The sequence below is a fragment of the Triticum dicoccoides genome, chromosome 7B (genome assembly GCF_002162155.2).
Source record: "Triticum dicoccoides isolate Atlit2015 ecotype Zavitan chromosome 7B, WEW_v2.0, whole genome shotgun sequence".
NCBI lineage: Eukaryota > Viridiplantae > Streptophyta > Magnoliopsida > Poales > Poaceae > Triticum > Triticum dicoccoides.
In genome coordinates, this window is record NC_041393.1 from 134,633,041 (window position 1) to 134,650,792 (window position 17,752).

Genomic DNA, 17,752 nt, shown 5'->3' on the forward strand with positions numbered 1-17,752 from the left:
GCCATGGAGCTGTGCTCTAGCTGGGGAAGAAAAGGAGAAGGGATGAGTGGAAGAGAAAGCTACAGAGAAAAGATAAGAGAAGTAAAGTGCGTGGGCTAGAAAAAAGTATGAGTTTGCGCTGTCTCCTGGTCGTACGATCCAGTTGGATCGCGTGGCCCGCGCGCGTCTGGCGCAACGGTTCGGCCGGCGCGCCGGATGGAAACGATTCCCTTTATTCATTCATCAAAATGAACCGAATGAATTTGGCGCCGGAAGCTAATACCACGTTGGGCTCGATTTGAACTTTCAAAAAGAAAAGAAAACGTTGGGGTGATTGAGAAGGCCCATTTCGCTCATGGAGTGAGAAGGCCCGTGGAATTCCTTCCTGAGTTTTGCTTTCACCTTCACGAGTCTCTCTCGCAGTTGTCTCAAAAAAAAAAGAGTCTCTCTCGCACCAATCGGCAGCTCGTTTCCCCACCCCCGCCGCCGCGCCGCCATGCTCCGGCTTCGGCGCTGCGTCCTCACCCAGCTCCTCTCGTCTCGGTCCGCCTCTCCCGTCTCCCAGCTCCGCCGCCTCATCTCTGCCGCCGCGCCCGTCGTCTCCCCGAACCCTAGCTTCGCGGTGGAGAACTACCTCGTCGACACCTGCGGCCTCACCGGGGCCCAGGCGCTCAAGGCCTCCGCCAAGCTCAACCACCTCAGGTCCCCCTCTAATCCCGACGCCGTCCTCGCCTTCCTCGCCGGCCTCGGCCTCTCCAGCGCTCACATCGCCGCCCTCGTCGCCAAGGACCCCAAGTTCCTCTGCGCCGGCGTAGAGAGGACCCTGGCCCCCGTCGTCGTCGGGCTCACCGGCCTCGGCCTCTCGCATCCTGAGATCGCGCGCCTCGTCTCGCTCGGCGGCGCCCAGTTCCGTTGTAGATCCATCGTCTCCAGCCTACAGTACTACCTGCACCTCTTCGGCTCCGCCGAGAAGCTCTTCCGGGCGCTCAAGTATGGCTCCTGCCTTCTCTCGTCCGACCTTGAGCTTGTGATCAAGCCCAACGTCGCGTTCCTGGAGGAGTGCGGGCTGGGCGCTTGCGATATTGCCAAGCTGTGCACCTACGCGCCATGGTTGCTTAGCACCAAGCTGGAGCGTCTCCAGGCAATGGTTGCATGCGCCGAAGGTATAGGCGTGCCTCGGGGCTCTGGGATGTTCAGGCAGGCGCTGCAGGTCGCATTCTACGGCGAGGAGAATATCACAGCCAAAGTGGACCACTTGAAGAACATGTTCAGGTGGTCGGATGCTGAGGTGCGCATTGCTGTTTCCAAAGCTCCAATGGTGCTGACTTTGTCCAAGGACCTGCTGCAGAGGAAGTCAGAGTTCCTGGTCTCTGAAGTTGGGTTGGAACCGGCATACATGGCTCATCGGTTGACATTGCTCACTTGCAGCCTAGAGGGCCGGCTAAGGCCCTGGTACTATGCTGTAAAGTTTCTTAAGGAAAATGGATTGCTAGATCATGGACGAGACTACTATGCTGCAGTCGTGCTGCGCGAGAAGGTATTCATGGAGAAGTTCATATGCCCTCACAAGAAAGCTGCACCGCAACTCGCCGAAGACTATGCAGCAGCTTGCAGAGGGGAAGTGCCGGCTAGATTCAGATTTACATGAACAAGACCAGTATGAAATTTCGTAACATTTTCGCTCTTTGTGTGAGATTCAAGAAAAACATGCAACACATGTGGTGGCTTCCATGAGCTAAGCTGGACTGTCGAAGACTCGAAGTAATTGTTCTTTAGGTATCTTTATACATTTACTTTATGTAATGGCTGATTGATCTAGGCAGGGGGTAATGGCTCCTGTGTAGTGTTCAGTTTTTTGGAACGAATTACCTTTGACTGACAAATACTCCCTCCTTGTCAGGCTTAATTCAGAAGTAGTCTTCTATCTATTGTTGGCACCTTGCCTTGATGTAGTAATTTTACGAGATATTTGATTTCCTGCAAGTATGACACGTTTGGTTGTTGCATCTGTGTATTTATTTATGAATCTGCAAAGAAGAGTGAAATACTTCTATCATTCTTTTTTTGGGGCACACTACAAAACTTGTAGTATGATGGTGTGTAACTATGTAAAATTATTTCATGAACTCATCGTGATTAATCAATGAAGGGAAGTTGTACCTAGAGAACATTCTCTTTATCTTGCTAGCATGCATGGGTTATTTTTCCAGCCAAGTGGATCTCCATAGTTTGATTGCTTCTGTTGAGCAAATGAACGATACTACACTGATGGCAATCCCATCTTCAGATCTGTCTGTTAAGCGAATATGCATACTGCTTCACATTTTGGCTCAGTTTTTGAGTTTCAAGTGAAGTGCGTTGGCTGAGCCGGCTACTGTTGTGCACAGGGTGACGGCGTGTCCTTGATGGTGGCGCGGATAACGAAGAGATCGCCGCCTCCCTGGGGATGATCAGGAGACAACGCAGCAGCAGCAGCAGCAGAGGGGAAGCTGCAATAATCCTGCCCTGCAAACTCAGCAGCACATGTTCCCAGCCCTCTATATTTACACATACGCCTACTAAAATTTTATCAGCAACGATGTACTAGTATTGTTCTGTTTCCAGAGCAAACTCCCCAAGGTTTATTTAGATCAGCTGAGGAGGCTAATATACTGACTGCATATTTGGACAGTGATGGTCCATCATTCAGGGAAAAGTCAGACATCTGCAAGTTCATGATTGTGGACTTTACACAGAGAAGAGAGCCTGCCTACTATTCATACATGCAAATAATAACGCAGTGATGGAGCTACAAGTTAAGTCGTACCGAAGCTAAAAAACTGGGGTTTGAATGAACATGACAGGTATATGGTGCCACGAACAGGGAATTGGAGTCAGTTCAACTACATAGATAACCAGATTATGAGCAGTTATGACAAGATAGTGCAGATCTAACGAGACATTCTTGTTCCCAAAGAGCAGCAGCAAAGGGGAAGTTCCGCAGAAACAACGGAGAACCAGCTCAAATTTCCTGACAGTCAAGTGCGCCGCACACACACACGGTAACTACAGCAGGAGCCTTTGTTACATGCCCAACATTGCTCTTGTACGCTCCATGGCCCTCTTCTCTTAATTGTGCACAATAAACATTTCCCTTCTTTTGTGGAGATCTTCATCCACATCCAACTTCCATTTTACATTTTAACTGAAAATATTTTGGTCCTGCCACTTGCTCATTGTAGTACAAAACACTAGCTCAACTTTAGAGTGGAACCAATTTGTGGACATCTTGATGCACAATTCATTTCAGCTCCACATTTTTATTTCCATTCAACTATAGTTTGTACAACATCGAGAATCATTCCAGTCGTTCCATTGCTTATATATCTATGTACAGCACAGCACCCAGCCAGCATACCAGAAAAGGTAGGGGGGAAATAGGCTACTCTTTCAGAAATACCTGACCCCAAAAAAAATATGCAAATTTTGATGCAACACAATATGATTATTCTTATTTCAGCGATTGGCGCACCTTCTACTCGCTGTCACCCGTGTCCTTGTCTCCAACCAGATAGAGCTTCTGCCCGTCATTGACCATGTCCACATCCTGGACCGTCACGCCATCCTGACAGAGCAAGCGCAGGCATGAGCTGGACAAACCCAGTTTCTCCTGGGCTGACCTGATGAGTTCGTTGATAGTGTGAGGAATCCACAGCATCACCCCTTCCTTTCGCTTGGCATCAGTATCCCATGGATAGTAAGGAAACACGGAGCATCGTCGTGTATGCATCTTATCTGCCAACAGAAGTTCTTTTTGTCATAAATGAACAATGTGCACGTGATTTTCGCAGAGGTGCGAGCTTTGAACTTGCCTCTCACTTCTTCGCCTTGTGTGGGGAACTTGGAGAGCTCATCGGCTTTCGCCTGTTCAAGCAGCATTATAAGTGGCTTACTCCCGGACTTGTGTCCTTCATCCAGAGGAGTAGTACCGCGTCTGCATAATTGGCAATGTCAAGCTCAAGCGTGCCTTCAAAGTTACAAACTAAGTACTTCTTTAGCAAAAGTATTACACTCTAAGTGGTTTCAAGCTTGATGGCACAGATAAAAGATGAAGTATTGTTTGGTGGTACCTGTCTGTTGCAAGGACACTTGCGCCAGCTTCTACCAGCAACTTCGCCATAATATACAAGCCCTCTGCAGCAGCTATGTGGAGAGGATTGCGGTGGTCGTAGTCTTTCGAGTTTGGGTCTACACCATAAGCTAGAGCTCCCCGAATGAAATCAGAGTCTCCCTTCGATACTGCTATGCAGAGATGGCTACCGGCATTCTCGAGGTTCAGCTTGGCTCCTTTGCTGAAGAGTAATGTGGCCACTCTATCATGCCCCTGCCTCACCGCCTCTAGTAAGGGCGTGTTCCCAAATTTATCTGTTATCGAACAACAATTAAGTGCATAGAAGTGTGTGATCACATTATTATACAAGTTTATATGCAAGAAGCTGGAAAATTGCTGCAAGGATGCATTTCGACGAGTGAGCATACCGGTCAGATTGATATCAGCCCCTTGATGGATAAGGAACTGCACAACATCTTCATACCCTCTGGAAGCTGCAAGATGCTGCGGCAAAGATGCTGGTTACATCAGGCATGGAATATTCATCATGGAGGTTTCAATTTTTTTGAATTAGATAAGAACCATATAACCAAATCTTAGTAATTTGTACCAAAGGAGACCGCCCATCGTAATCACTGTTCTTTGGATTGGCTCCAGCTCGGATTAAGCCAGTCAACTGATGAAGGTCGCCATAAAAAGCGGCGTTATTAACTCTTAAGGTAAGCTCTTCCTCTTGCTTCCCTATATGGAAAGTGATATCTGATTCTATGTGTTTAACCCGTTTGCCGTATTCATTGCTCTGCAGTCGGAGATAGCACATCAAGAAAAAAGATGCAGTATCTATGAATACTGGAATTAGATGAAATAATTAATGGCATGTTGTTTGTTTCTACTGTTTACCTCGGTAAGATTGCTCAAAAGTTTTCTTCCATCAGTGAAATAAATCTCCAATATGTGTGCGAAGGACTCTTTATCCAACCGTAAGAGCCTGCAAAGTTCGCAAACACGAACAGTGTAGGGCTGTGGAATATTGCAGAGAATAGCAATTTCTCCAAAAGAATTCCCTTGCTCCAACATTAGAATAGTCTCTTGACCATCTTCACCAACGGCAGCACCTTCCTGAATGGAAGGTTATATGTTGTCTAAGATGGATAATAACTAGTTGTAAGGTCAAATTTCAGCTAGGAATGGCTGCACCCATTAGCTTGGGACACAATTTGTGGCATTAGAAATGTACACGAAAAGAACAACTTAGTTGTGGTGCATGTGCATTATTATGATACAATTGTAAGTAGAGAATTTCTGTCACAATCGACAGTACATTTATAAATACAAAGATAAACAGGTGGTGTGAAAAATATGTGAATACAACGTTAATATCAAGAGTATATACAACGGCATAAGATATATATCACTGAAAATTTCTGAGTAATATATGGGTGGTTTGTGTACACTCTGTAGCTATACCCCATTAGTATTCATTGGAGTTCATGCTCTGAGATTTGCATCCCTACTTAGAGAAGTCACACTCTTAGATATAAAAATGTGGAACCACCAGAAGGAATTTAACAATAACCAGTATATTACGGAAAGGCACACAATAGTAAACACATATGAAAACCAAAAGACTCGATAATTAACCAATTTGGTTTAGGCTTTGATCATTTTTTAAGGATTGGACTAACCAGTGCACCCTGACAGACAAAGTATAACTGGTCAACCGCACTCCCTTGCTCCAAAATAACTTCTTCTGGTAAGAAGAACTCCTCTTGCAGCCTAATCACCTGCAAGGAGCAAAGACGCATTAGAAAAATCTTGGGAATATCTTCAAATTTATACACCAGATCAACATGCATAATTTGTCAGAATGAAAATAGCACGCACAATCTGTTGAAGGAATTCTTCCGAACATCCTTTGAACAATGGTGTCTTTTCAATGTATGGCATGTACAGTGTTTGCGAAATCTGCAATTACAAAATATATCATCAGTCAGAGACTCACAACAGACAAGAGCATATTTGATGTGCCGTGTTGAAGACACAAGACTTACAACTGCAAGCTGACTATTTTAGAGAACTACATCACAGAAGAATGACAAGATCTCCAAATTATAAATGTCATCACCTTTGCACGAATAGAAACAGGAATATCCCGAAGTACAGAGGCTTCAGTGCAGCTGCTCTCATACTGCAACCTCAAATGTCCCTTGATCTGCTCTCTGATGTCCTTTCCAAGTCTATTTCTGTTCATATACCTGATAACTTCTTTCATTTTATCCCTGAATCGCTCGGTTGCCGAGCCTTTCACAATCATTGCAGTCATGTTACCGATAAGGTAAGCTCCAAGAACCATATCAAAGGAAACATAAATCATGACAAATATCATTTCCCTAACATTTACAGCATGAATGTCACCGTAACCTGCAGAGGAAAAAAGAATACCATACCATCAATTTAAAATACCAGGCCAGTCATGGAAAGAGAAACTATTTGTTGAAACATCAAACCAAAACTTACCAACAGTTGTCATGGTGACGATGGCAAAGTACATTGATGTAACATAACGCGTGGCAAGATCGATCTCCCTGAAATGGGAATAGCTATAGTCTCCTAGCTGCAAACTCCCGATCCACGTATATCCTTCCATTGATTCAGGAAGCGTTGTTGCCAGGTAATAGAAGATACAAGCTGCCGTGTGTGTACAATAGAGCTCCACAACTATGAGTTTCACTATTCTTGTGAACAGGTAATTCACACGGATGTCCTTTTCCAAATCCGTGAAGAATTCTCTGACCTTCAGCACTCGTGTTAAGCGAATCCACAGTAGGTATCTTAGTTCTTTATGCCCAGAAACCTGTATGCAGTTCATCATATGAAAACAAGAGCATACAGGCTAACATTGAGACATCATAAATTGTGTGTTACCTTATAGATAGCATCCCATGGGAAGCAACCAAGGAGATCGAAAATGAAGCTTGATTTGCAATATCTGGGTGTATAGAGCACATAAATCATGCTTACGTCCACATTTGAGTTACCAAATAACATATTTCACAAAGTACAAGCTGGTGGAATTAATCGAAGGATATCAATGCCAATATAAGGTAATAATGCAGCGCAACTTCCAGTCAATCTTGTTGTACTGTTAAAGCATGGGGTAAGTGAAATATTACCGGAGGGCGATAGAGGTTGGATTGTATACGATGCGGTATGTGTCAGGGTCACGGTAGGCCACAAGAAACTTCAGGACAATATCAATAAGGAAGGCAACCTGACCAACTATGTCCAAGAAGAACAACTTCCTAGGGAGCCCCATGTAGAATGCAAATTCGAAGGGCGTAAGGAAAGAACTGTACACTGCCCAACCCACTATGAACCTAGTCCATGACCGGTACAACCTGCAGGACACAAATCAATTAATTAGCACACGCTTTATTCCTTTAACATGGCTTATGTCAAAAGAGTGGATTCTAGCATTTGTTTTAATATATGGATGAGCAGTTGAGCACCAAGCAAACAACATTCTCGAAGGTTCCAAAACATTCAACTTTAATTTGTTAATTTACAGCCATGTAATTTGTTGCATGCGAAGTTTGATTTTAGTTGTCAAGTTAGCAAGAGCCACACACACACACAGACAGCTTTTCTTAACTATGTGAAAATGAAGTTGCTAGGCCAAATGAGCCCTCTGTTTAAGCATTGCCACCAAAGTTCATCTCCAACAAAATATGTCACAATCACCAAGGGCAAGACTTAAGAAGCAAAGTCATGCTGAATGTTTTACATTTTGATCTACTTTACAGGGTCTACGCAACAGCTTAAATATTCCTCGAGAAAATTACTATAACTACACCCAAGATTGGCGGCTGCCTGCCTGGTACTTTAGGCCATTCAAGCCAGCAATCTGAACTGTCAAGTACCCAAATCACATTTGGAGTGCAGCTGCAGAGCGACATCATAAAAAACCCTCTGAACTGCTGTAGTCATACACCTGGTTGGCATTGTGGAGGCAAGTTACTGGTGTTAGCTTATTAGTTTAAGTTTAGTTGACATATCGTCGTAAGCAGATGGGTTCTACCATTATATATTTTGTTGCTGCGTAACAGCGCAGCAACATGAGCATGCAGGTTGTTAGACCACATGTTCATCTGTTGATGTAACATGTCAAAAAGTATCCCAGGTTGGATGGCATATTAAAATATGTTGATGCTTGGTAATGAGAAAAAGAAAGTGGAGATGATGATAGACGTGATGATTTCTGGTTTGTTTCGAGTATTTATGTAGGAAAGAGAGAAGCAAACGATGAATTGGTCGAGAACCAAGCATAGGTTTCGGGTGGATAGTGGTGGCGGTTGTACCCTCAACGCACCAAGGTGTGTTTCTCTTTCAGTGGTTTGGTGGATTATTATTCCTCCGGCGTCCAGTTCTAGGCGATGTAGCTGTCGATAGCGAGGCACTATTGGTTTCTTCAACCTTGATGCTCCAGGAAAACTTCGAGAGGCGCCCTGTGAATGCGCGCGCGCATGTGTTCTCGGTATTTTTTGTAGAAGACAAAAACAATGAAATGGTCCAGGGCAGTAATATGCATATGCATAGGACTTGGGCGTGCAATCAGATCGAAGCTGTTTCTCCCTTTTGTTTTAAAGACATTGTTTGATTTCATATCTGCTCCATCTTCCTCCCATCAATCAACAAGGCCAAGTCAGTATGTCACCTGCTTTCCCCCCTCTATTTATTTATTTTTGTAGAAGGATGTTCAGCTTTTTTTGAAAAATCATCATCCATTTTATCTATTTCCTGATTCTATTTGTCGGTAGAAGCATCATCTGACCGCCTTGCAAACACTGCAACTCTAACTCAGAAATTAACCACACTCAACTCAGGTTTCAGAAATGGCAACAGTGAATACAGTGTGAAGTACGCTAGCAGTATATTCAGTTTGTGCTTATTGCACTCGCTGCTGATACGTATGGCAGCAGAGGCAGGTGGACGTGTCCATATGGCAGCGATACGATACATACTTGTTGTCGGGGTGGATGACCAGGCCGCGGAGGAACCCGCCCTCGCCGTCGGCGTCGGCTCCGGGGATGCGGCGGAGCGGGGGGAGACGGCCCATGAGCTCGAGCCGGCTGTTCCGCGACGACGACTTCCACCGGTCGGGCTCCACGTCCACCTCGTACTCCTTCTCCGCGTCCTCCTCCCCCGCCGGCGGCCTCCTCGACCTCCCCCCCCCCTCGCCATCGGCACGAGCTAGCGCGGCGGCAACCGCCTCCCCACGCGCAGTGCGGCGGCAGTGGCAGCGGAAAGGTGGCGGTGGAGCTTGGGTTCTGAAGTTGAGCTGGGTGCCGATGGCTCGAAGGAGAAAAAGTTGAGCTGGGGGCGGGAGGGAGGAGAAGGCTACTTGCTTTATAGTGGCGATGGTGAGACGTGGCGCGGGCTGCTGAGGGCACGACGGCCTCCCTCAGGTCGGCACGAGGCGCCTGACGTCAGTCGGCCGGCCAGTTGCAACGGAAGGGACTGCACAGCGACGGCGCTAGCTGCTTAGGCTTGAGGCGTCGCCATTCCGACCGGCCGCACCGGTTACGACTAGTGAGTAGCGACTACTGACCGATGAGCTCGGTCGAGTCGTCCCTCCTGCAGCACCGGCTAGTTTCAGTGGACGCCGGATAGAGACCAGTCCAAATCGCTGGTATTATCACCGATTTCCTTGATCCGGATCTTTCCAAGCCCATCACCTCTGCTGTCAAGCACTGTCCAGAGGATTGTCCAAACGCGTGCCGCACAAAGCACAGGGAGAGGAAGAAAGAAGATGATATTAAATTATAAAGTACCCAATTTTTTTTAAAAAAAAATCTGGAATTTGGGGATGTTGGGTGCCCAATCTACTTCCGTGTGAAGTTTCGTGAAAAGACACCAGGAAACGTATCCGTGGCGAAGGAAATACAGTCTGAACTAAAATCCATCCTCACATTTTTTTTCTATACATATACATAGGAAATTTGTGCCTTTTTTTTGCCATAGATACGTTTCCTGGTATTTTGTTCATGAAATTTATCACGGAAGTAGATTGGACACGCAAGTTTGATATCCCAAAATTCTAGGGTTTTTTTCTTTCAAATTTCTCGGTATTTTTTTGAACTTAATGTTCATATAGGTGGTGGAACACCCCGGTGCTACGAATCCCCTTCCTCATGATATAGCTAACGAGGGTTCTCTAGGGAGCACAGAAGAGTTTCTCAACACTTGGATCAAGTTGACAAACAATAAAATTGGCTCATCCGTAGGCCACTAGCTCAACATCCGAGTGAACTTTGTTTGTGGAGATATTCATCCACATTTCATTTCCATTTACATCTCATTTCCATCATCACAATCTGTACATCATGGAGAGAGGGCTCGCCTTCTTTCTTATCTACCTATGGGTACAACAATCGGCATTCAAAAAAAAGCTCTAACATCTGGGGAGGCTAATCCTAGATAAATACTACTCCCTCCGATTCAAAATAAGTGTCGTGATTTTAGTTCAAATTTGAATACTGGCCAGGAATAGCAAAATTTTACTGGAAAAACCTTCATTTCATTCCCGCCGCTGGCGCACCTTCTACTCTCACTGCCCCGCGCCGTCATCGCCTCCGACCAGATAGAGCTTCTGGCCATCATGGACCATGTCGACCTCCTGCACTCTCGCGCCATCCTCGCCGAGCAGGCGCAGGCCTGAGCCCGACAAGCCCAGCTTCTCCTGCGCCGACCTGACGAGCCCGTCGATCGTGTGTGGAATCCACAGGGTCACCCCCTCTCTGCGCTCGGCGCCATCATCCCATGGATGGTTGGGGAACACGGAGCATCGTCGCGGGTGCATTCTATCTGTGATCAGGAGAAATTTTGCAGAGGTCAGAAATGAACGTTGCGCAAGTGGTGGTTTGTCTGACAGAGGTCATGAGCTTCTGAACTTGCCTCTCACTTCTTCACCGCGGGCGGGGAACTTGGACAGCTCGTCGGCTTTCGCCTGCTCCAGCAGCAGCATCAGCGGCTTGCTACCCGACTTGCGCCCTTCGTCTAGCGGAGTAGTGCCCCACCTGCGTACACATGGAACTGTCAAGCTCAAGCATGGCCACGAAGTTGCCGATGACAGACTTTGTGGTAGTTTCAAGCTTGATGGTGGTACCTGTCGGTTGCGAACGCGCTTGCGCCAGCGTCTACCAGCATCTTGGCCATCATGTACAGGCCCTCTGCGGCGGCTATGTGGAGGGGACTGCGGTGATCGTAGTCTTTCGAGTCTGGGTCAGCGCCGTAAGCAAGAGCCCTCCGAACGAAGTCGGAGTCCCCCTTCGACACCGCCATGCAGAGGTGGCTGCCGGCGTTCTCGAGGTTCAGCTTGGCTCCTCTGCTGAAGAGCAGCGTGGCCACCCGGTCATGCCCCTGCTTCACTGCCTCCAGCAGTGGCGTGTTCCCAAATTTATCTGGTTTCGAACAAAAACCAAAGCCAGTGCACAAAATGTGCGATCAGTCACTACATTGTGAAACCTGGAAAAACGGCTGCACAGATGGCACCAAACTGAGTGAACATACCGGCAAGATCGATATCAGCCCCTTCGTGGATAAGGAACTGTGCAACGTCTTCATACCCTTTGGAAGCTGCAAGATGCTGTGAAGAAGACGATGGTTACATGACATACATTACTGATGACCAATATTAGGTATTACAATACAACATTCTTGTTGATTACATGAAATTCTAAGCTGTCCTTACCAAAGGAGACCGCCCGTCATAATCCGTGTTCTTTGGATCGGCTCCTGCTCGGATCAAACCCTTGAGCTGATTAAGGTCACCATAAAAGGCGGCACTATTTACTCTTAAGGTCAGCTCTGCCTCTTGCTTCCCTATGTGGAATGTGATATCCGATTCTATTTGTTTGACCCGACCGCCATATTCATTGTTCTGCAGTCAGAAGGAGGCAGGCAGCACATCAGTAAAAAAATCTGTTATCCTATAACTGATAAAGCAGTGGTTGTTTTTTTTATAGAAAAATAAAAAAAAATAAAGCAGTGGTTGTTATGATAATTGTTTGCTCTGCTTACATCTGTGAGGTTGCTCAAAATTTTTCTTCCGTCGACAAAATAGATCTCCAGTATGTTTGTGAATGACTGCTTATCGAGCCGCAAGAGCCTGCAAAGTTCGCAAACACGAACACTGTATGGCTGTGGAATGTTGCAAAGAATGGCGATTTCACCGAAAGAACTCTCGGGCTCCAACATCAAAATAGTCTCCTCTTGGCCATCTTCGCCGATGCCAACACCTTCCTGAACGGGATAGGAATTGTACAGTAAGTGCTAGTTTGGTCCAAAAGGAACTCCATAAGCAAACCTGTCTGGTTACTAAATGTATGGAAGAATTGGGCAACTATCAGCAGGCCTGAACTCACCAGCGCACCATGACAGACAAAGTATATCTGATCAACCGCACTGCCTTGCTCCAAAATAACCTCTCCTGGTAGGAAGAACTCTTCTTGGAGTCTGATCACCTGCCAGGAGCTAGAACATGTTAGAGAGATCTTCGGGTATTTTCAAACTATATTTTGTACAATATATCATCATACATAATTTTGGGTCAGAAAGAAATACTTACAATCTGTTGAATAAATTCTGCTGAGCAGCCTTTGAACAGTGGAGTGCTTTCAACATATGGCTTGTACAGTGTTTGGGAAATCTGCAAATACAATAACATATATCATCCAGTCACCACGGAAAAGAACACAGTTGAAAGTTGATATGGGAATATCCTGAAGATGTGAATGCTTGTGAAGCATTAGCTTCACCAGATGAAAATTTAAGAAGTCAGAACAGTAACACAGTTCACAGAAGGATAGTAAGAGATCCAAAATATAGCTCATTACCTTTGCACGAATTGAAATCGGGATATCCTGAAGTACAGAAGCTTCAGTGTAGCTGCTCTCATACTGCAACCTCAGATGCCCCTTGATCTGTTCCCTTATCTCTTTCCCAAGTTTATTTCTGTTCATATACCTGATGACTTCTTTCATTTTGTCCCTGAATCGCTCGGTTCTCGAGCCTTTGACAATAAGCGCAGTCATGTTACCGATGAGGTAAGCTCCAAGAATCATATCAAACGAGACATAGATCATGACAAATATCATTTCCCTGACATTTACAGCATGAATGTCACCATAACCTGCAGGGGGAAAAGGTCTCAGCATTTCAGGGTACGGAACACATTCCAAGTTTCTGAGAAAACTGAGATTGCAAGGCAACATGAGACCGAATCTTACCAACAGTCGCCATTGTGACGATTGCAAAGTACAGTGAGGTGGTATAAAGCTTGATAAGATCAAGCTCCCTGAAATGATCATAGCTGTACTCTCCCAACTTCAAACTCCCTATCCATGTATTTCCTTCCATTGACTCGGGCAGCGTTGTGGCCAGGTAATAGAAGATACAGGCTGCTGTGTGTGTGCAGTAGATCTCCACAACTATGAGTTTCACTATTCTTGTGAACAGATAGTTCACACGGATGTCCTTTTCCAAATCCCTGAAGAATTCTGTTACCTTCAGAGCTCGTGTTAAACGGATCCACAATAGGTATCTTACTTCTTCTTTACTGCCACAAGCCTGTGTTTCAGTTCATAACATAAAAAGTGAGCAGAAAATATCAACATGTCTACTAACAAGTGAAATGAAAAATATTAGCAAAGGGTTAACCTTGTAGATAATATCCCATGGGAAGCAACCAAGGAGATCAAAAATGAAGCTTGATTTGCAATACCTGCATCAAGTGAGCAAATAAATCAGAGGTTAGAAGTTAGGTTTGAGTTATTGCATGACATGTTCCAAAAAGTACACTTAGCAAAAGCTCTACTATAATATTGAAAGAATAAAGTTAAATGTACAACATGCAAATGCCCTACTATAATATTGCAAGAATAAAGTTAAATGTACAACATGCAAATGCCCTTCTGGAAAAGCATTTTCATTTCAAAAGGCTGTAGCCAGTCTTTATTAAAAGAGAAGTAGAAGCTACAAGTACAACATCAAGGCAACACAGAAAGCATTTTCATTTCAGCAACATAGAAAATAGTTGAGAGATCCACATATCATTCTTGAGATTCACCATTGTAATGATTCGGATGATTATAAAGGACTACAAGCTGTGAAAATATAGGAGTACGGAAAAGGATGCAAGTGAACAATGATGCAGGGCAATTTCCAGTTATTGTAGTTGCACTTTCAAGCATAAGATGAGGAAATATTTACCGGAGGGCGATAGAGGTCGGATTGCGTACGATGCGGTACGTGTCGGGGTCGCGGTAGGCCACGAAAAACTTGAGAACAATATCAATGAGGAAGGCAATCTGCCCAACTATGTCCAAGACGAACAGTTTGTCGGGGAGTCCCCGGAAGAAGCCGAATTCGAAGGGCGTAAAGAAGGAACTGTACACCGCCCAAACCAGTATGAACTTGGTCCATAACAGGTACAACCTGCAGGGAGACATATCAGTAAATTGACACCCTCCTGTTACCATAGTAAAATGTCCGTTTGTGGTTTGTTGAAGGGAGCAAAAGATTATATAAAAACAGACTTTAATTTATTTACCACGGTTGTTGACTGACGGTCATACTATTTGCTCTCTGAAAAATGTGAAGTTGATCGAGAGAGTGGCTACTGTAGAAGCCTAAACCACATGCTACACTGCCTTTGGAAATTAGGTCAAAAGCATTAATTAGGCCAAACGTGCCCGATGTTTGAGAATCGGTGCACACGGAGTTAACCAGTTGTCTTTGGTGAGATCACACGCATACTCCATCATGCACATGAGCGTGTCAGGGGTGGGTGATGTGGCCATGAGTGGGTTCCTCCTGTGCTGTGCACCGATCCTCCAACGGTACTCATACTAGTAAACTAAATGGGAAGATCGGAACCACTTGGCACGAAATAAATTTAAATGACGATGCGTCTGTCATGGAGCCACCTCATCTCCAACAAGATCTGTTACAATAACATCCATATTATACTTTACAGTACATCATCTGAATTTATTTATTTATTTTTGCAATTTTCATGTGCTCGTAGTGCCATTTTACATAACCACGGAGAGTACGCGCTCAGCTGTAATAGTCTATAGCCTTGCTAAACTTAAAACTTTTAGATATCACACAGTAACGAGAGACCGAGACTTTCTCAAAAGAAAAAGAAAAAAAGAACAGTCGAGACATCGAGGATGTAAGGCATTGCAAAGTACTCCGTGTATGCTACTTCCTCTGTAAACAAATGTAAGACATTTTACATACGAACTGGATGTCAGCAACTCTGTCTGATTATGCAGGTCACCGCCAATCGGAAACTAACACTGTCCACATCATGCCCATAGATTATCTGTCTAGAGATCCCACACATGGCATAGCTGATTGATGCTCTAAGCATATTCAGTTAAATATTTCCCCCGGGATAATGACTCCAGCTACCTCACCGCCGATTAACGGCGCTAAACCAAACTCAGTCATCCTGATGAATACTTTAGGCCGTTCAAACTATGGTCTGGGCATCTGGCCAAGTCAGCCAAGAAACGAAAGGGGGATTGGGGAGCACGACGCTGGTGAGAACCAGGCGGCCGCACACCTGGTTGGCGCGGAGGAGAAGGTTGCTCATGCAAGCTATATATAGCCTACTTGTCATGTTGTGATAAGCAGAGACCTCTGCACGCTAAAATATAAGGCGTGGTGATAATAGCTACACATATGCATGCACTCAATGAAAGGCAGTTCAAACCCTCTGTCACTGATGTGCAATGCGCAATAAATAAGAAAAAATAATATGTGTACGTACAAGTTTTCTGCGCTTCCTGCGCGCTGTGTTTAACAAATCCCAAGTTGAAGGCACGCAATGTTTTTCATGCTGCCTCTACGTACGGAAAAGGAACCAAAGGAAAGAAACAGAGGTGGTAGAATAACGCAAGTCACGAAGCAATCTCTGGCCTGTTTTGGGTATTGCTAGAGCCTAATCACGAGGTTAAAAAAGCAGATAGTGAAAGGGGTCCAGAGTCTAGTATGCGTAGGGCCCGGCTCCTTCTTGAGATTGTTCATCCCGATGCTACTAGCTTAGCTAGCTTCCTCCCTTCTTTTCAGATTCACGGGACAACATTTCACCCTCTATTTTTCTTTGCTAGAAAACATTTTTTCCCCGTATATTCAAAAAACCAATACCGTATTTCACTTTCACTTTCATCGCAGTATTTTTTTCCTCCAGAAAAAAACATTTCCCACGAGGCCACGAGCCGCAGGCTTGCGAAAATCGCAGTTTTAACAGCCCAGCAATTAACTTGGCTAGAATCCGGTTGCAGAAAAGGAAAGCTCGTGCCACAGGAGTTCAGTAAAGCAAAAGCAATCTGTTATCCCGGTTTCTATGGCACTCAGGCACGATCCCGTGAACGCCGGCGTAGCTGTAGCTACACCTACATGCTATGCTACATGTGGCTGCCTGCCGACGAAGCAAGCTTGCCTGCGCACGGCGCACCCTGCTGGCGAGCTGATCAACGAACGACTGATTCGCGGCTAGGAACAATGCGCACACTGTTGAACGGAACGGAAACGATTTGGATGGGGAAAGTAAAACCAGAAATTCCGAGGAAGACAATATAGCAAAATCATTTTTCGCAGCTAAAATAATATAGAATATAGAATATAATTTTATAATATTTCTTTTGATAAACTGCTTGTGTCTGTAATTATAGCAACAGCAAAACGACCGATCGAGCTTCCAGAACACGCCGGCGCGGCGGCCAGCGCGCGCGCGGAAGCATGGAGAAGCTGGCAAGAAAATTGGAGTGTATGGGCGTGTGTTGTTGCCACGTACTTGTTGTCGGGGAGGATGATGTGGTCGTGGAAGAACCCGTCCTCGCCGTCGACGGCGGGGCGGCGAGGGGGGCGCCGGCGGCGCGGGCCGAGCCGGAGGTCGGAGCCGAAGAGCGCAAGGCGGCTGTTCCGCGACGACTGGAGCCGGTCGTGCACCTCCTCCACCTCGTACTCCTTCTCCTCCTCGACCGCCTCCAACTCCGCCTCCTCCCCGACCCTCCTCTTCGACCCCAGCCTGCCCATCGCACCTCACGAGCGAGCTACCGCGCGCACGCACGGACGCCGCGGCACGAGCACGGCGGCTGAAACGGCGACGATGCCGAGCCAAGGCGCTGCTCCAGCGGAAGCAAGCAAAGGATGGTGGAGCTTCGGTACGTTTCGAAAGCTGGACTGGGTGCCTAGGACGCGACGGGAGCTGGACGGGAGGCGACGGGCTGAGGGAAGGCGGCGATGGACGGGCTTATTTATAGCGTGAACAGTGGCAGGCGGCAGCGGGAGGTGGAGGGGTCAAATCTTTATGACCACGGTGGGCCGTCTGTGTGTGCGTAACCACGGGCGGGCGCAGGCCCGGCCCTGATGGGGGGCAGGGCGGCGGCCGCCCCGGGCCCCCGAAAGGTAGGGGCCCCACGTATGTGTGCTCTGTGTATTAGGCCTGTGAAAAAAAAATGACCCTGCGCTAATTTAGGTGTAACATGCCTTGTACGTGATGGTGTAGTAGTGGGCAAGTAAATCAACGATTCCCTATATTAGTGGAATTTCCGTTTCCCACGTGTAGGCCCACACACAACAACATCGGCGATCGACCTGGCCGGAAATCAT

At 46.1% G+C, this 17,752-nt stretch overlaps 3 protein-coding genes and 1 long non-coding RNA gene across 9 annotated transcripts; 2 read left to right on the forward strand and 2 right to left on the reverse strand.

Moving 5' to 3' along the window:
• The first annotated feature begins 416 nt into the window (after positions 1 to 416).
• On the forward strand, positions 417 to 3,608 carry LOC119337937. 4 transcript variants are annotated; one of them, XM_037610213.1, is made up of 3 exons: positions 417 to 1,755; positions 2,367 to 3,020; positions 3,479 to 3,608. In XM_037610213.1, the coding sequence occupies exon 1, from the start codon at positions 476 to 478 to the stop codon at positions 1,625 to 1,627; it is 1,152 nt and encodes a 383-aa protein (XP_037466110.1). In that variant the 5' UTR covers positions 417 to 475; the 3' UTR covers positions 1,628 to 1,755; positions 2,367 to 3,020; positions 3,479 to 3,608. The 4 variants fall into 4 exon arrangements, with proteins under 4 accessions (XP_037466110.1, XP_037466109.1, XP_037466108.1 ...); XM_037610212.1 differs by having other exon boundaries at positions 2,367 to 3,064; positions 3,479 to 3,602; XM_037610211.1 differs by lacking the exon at positions 3,479 to 3,608 and having other exon boundaries at positions 2,367 to 3,258.
• Positions 3,253 to 9,276, reverse strand: LOC119337935 (potassium channel KOR1-like). Of its 3 annotated transcripts, XM_037610210.1 has the most exons (13): positions 9,091 to 9,276; positions 7,243 to 7,467; positions 6,995 to 7,058; positions 6,587 to 6,923; positions 6,195 to 6,490; positions 5,954 to 6,034; positions 5,755 to 5,853; positions 4,970 to 5,188; positions 4,652 to 4,868; positions 4,498 to 4,587; positions 4,089 to 4,383; positions 3,831 to 3,952; positions 3,389 to 3,753 (listed from the first exon to the last, which is right to left on the reverse strand). In XM_037610210.1, exons 1-13 carry the CDS (start codon positions 9,183 to 9,185, stop codon positions 3,494 to 3,496), a joined length of 2,400 nt encoding a protein of 799 aa, XP_037466107.1. In that variant the 5' UTR covers positions 9,186 to 9,276; the 3' UTR covers positions 3,389 to 3,493. The 3 variants fall into 3 exon arrangements, with proteins under 3 accessions (XP_037466105.1, XP_037466107.1, XP_037466106.1); XM_037610208.1 differs by lacking the exon at positions 9,091 to 9,276 and having other exon boundaries at positions 3,253 to 3,753; positions 4,498 to 4,573; positions 4,680 to 4,868; positions 6,995 to 7,353; XM_037610209.1 differs by lacking the exons at positions 3,389 to 3,753; positions 3,831 to 3,952 and having other exon boundaries at positions 4,012 to 4,383; positions 4,498 to 4,573; positions 4,680 to 4,868.
• Positions 4,378 to 8,299, forward strand: LOC119337938. The gene is made up of 3 exons (XR_005163704.1): positions 4,378 to 4,788; positions 4,875 to 4,973; positions 7,873 to 8,299. It is a non-coding gene; the product is annotated as an uncharacterized LOC119337938 (long non-coding RNA).
• Positions 9,277 to 10,371: 1,095 nt separating the features above from the next.
• LOC119337911 (potassium channel KOR1-like) lies at positions 10,372 to 17,354 on the reverse strand. Its single transcript, XM_037610162.1, has 13 exons — positions 16,935 to 17,354; positions 14,339 to 14,563; positions 13,787 to 13,850; positions 13,357 to 13,696; positions 12,964 to 13,259; positions 12,696 to 12,776; positions 12,493 to 12,591; positions 12,149 to 12,370; positions 11,820 to 12,008; positions 11,639 to 11,714; positions 11,235 to 11,529; positions 11,024 to 11,145; positions 10,372 to 10,933 (listed from the first exon to the last, which is right to left on the reverse strand). Exons 1-13 carry the CDS (start codon positions 17,174 to 17,176, stop codon positions 10,677 to 10,679), a joined length of 2,508 nt encoding a protein of 835 aa, XP_037466059.1. The 5' UTR covers positions 17,177 to 17,354; the 3' UTR covers positions 10,372 to 10,676.
• Between the last annotated feature and the right edge of the window lie 398 nt (positions 17,355 to 17,752).

Excerpts from the sequence above, each read along its gene's own strand:
- LOC119337937 (XM_037610213.1), top strand. The coding sequence starts at position 476 with ATGCTCCGGCTTCGGCGCTGCGTCCTCACCCAGCTCCTCTCGTCTCGG.
- LOC119337935 (XM_037610210.1), bottom strand. The coding sequence starts at position 9,185 with ATGGGCCGTCTCCCCCCGCTCCGCCGCATCCCCGGAGCCGACGCCGAC. Across the intron at positions 6,924-6,994 it reads CATGGGATGCTATCTATAAG|GTTTCTGGGCATAAAGAACT; the intron begins GTAACACACAAT and ends AACTGCATACAG. Across the intron at positions 4,588-4,651 it reads TACTAAGATTTGGTTATATG|CATCTTTGCCGCAGCATCTT; the intron begins GTTCTTATCTAA and ends TGATGTAACCAG.
- LOC119337911 (XM_037610162.1), bottom strand. The coding sequence starts at position 17,176 with ATGGGCAGGCTGGGGTCGAAGAGGAGGGTCGGGGAGGAGGCGGAGTTG. Across the intron at positions 12,592-12,695 it reads CAGAATTTATTCAACAGATT|GTGATCAGACTCCAAGAAGA; the intron begins GTAAGTATTTCT and ends AGCTCCTGGCAG. Across the intron at positions 11,715-11,819 it reads ATGACGGGCGGTCTCCTTTG|CATCTTGCAGCTTCCAAAGG; the intron begins GTAAGGACAGCT and ends TCTTCTTCACAG.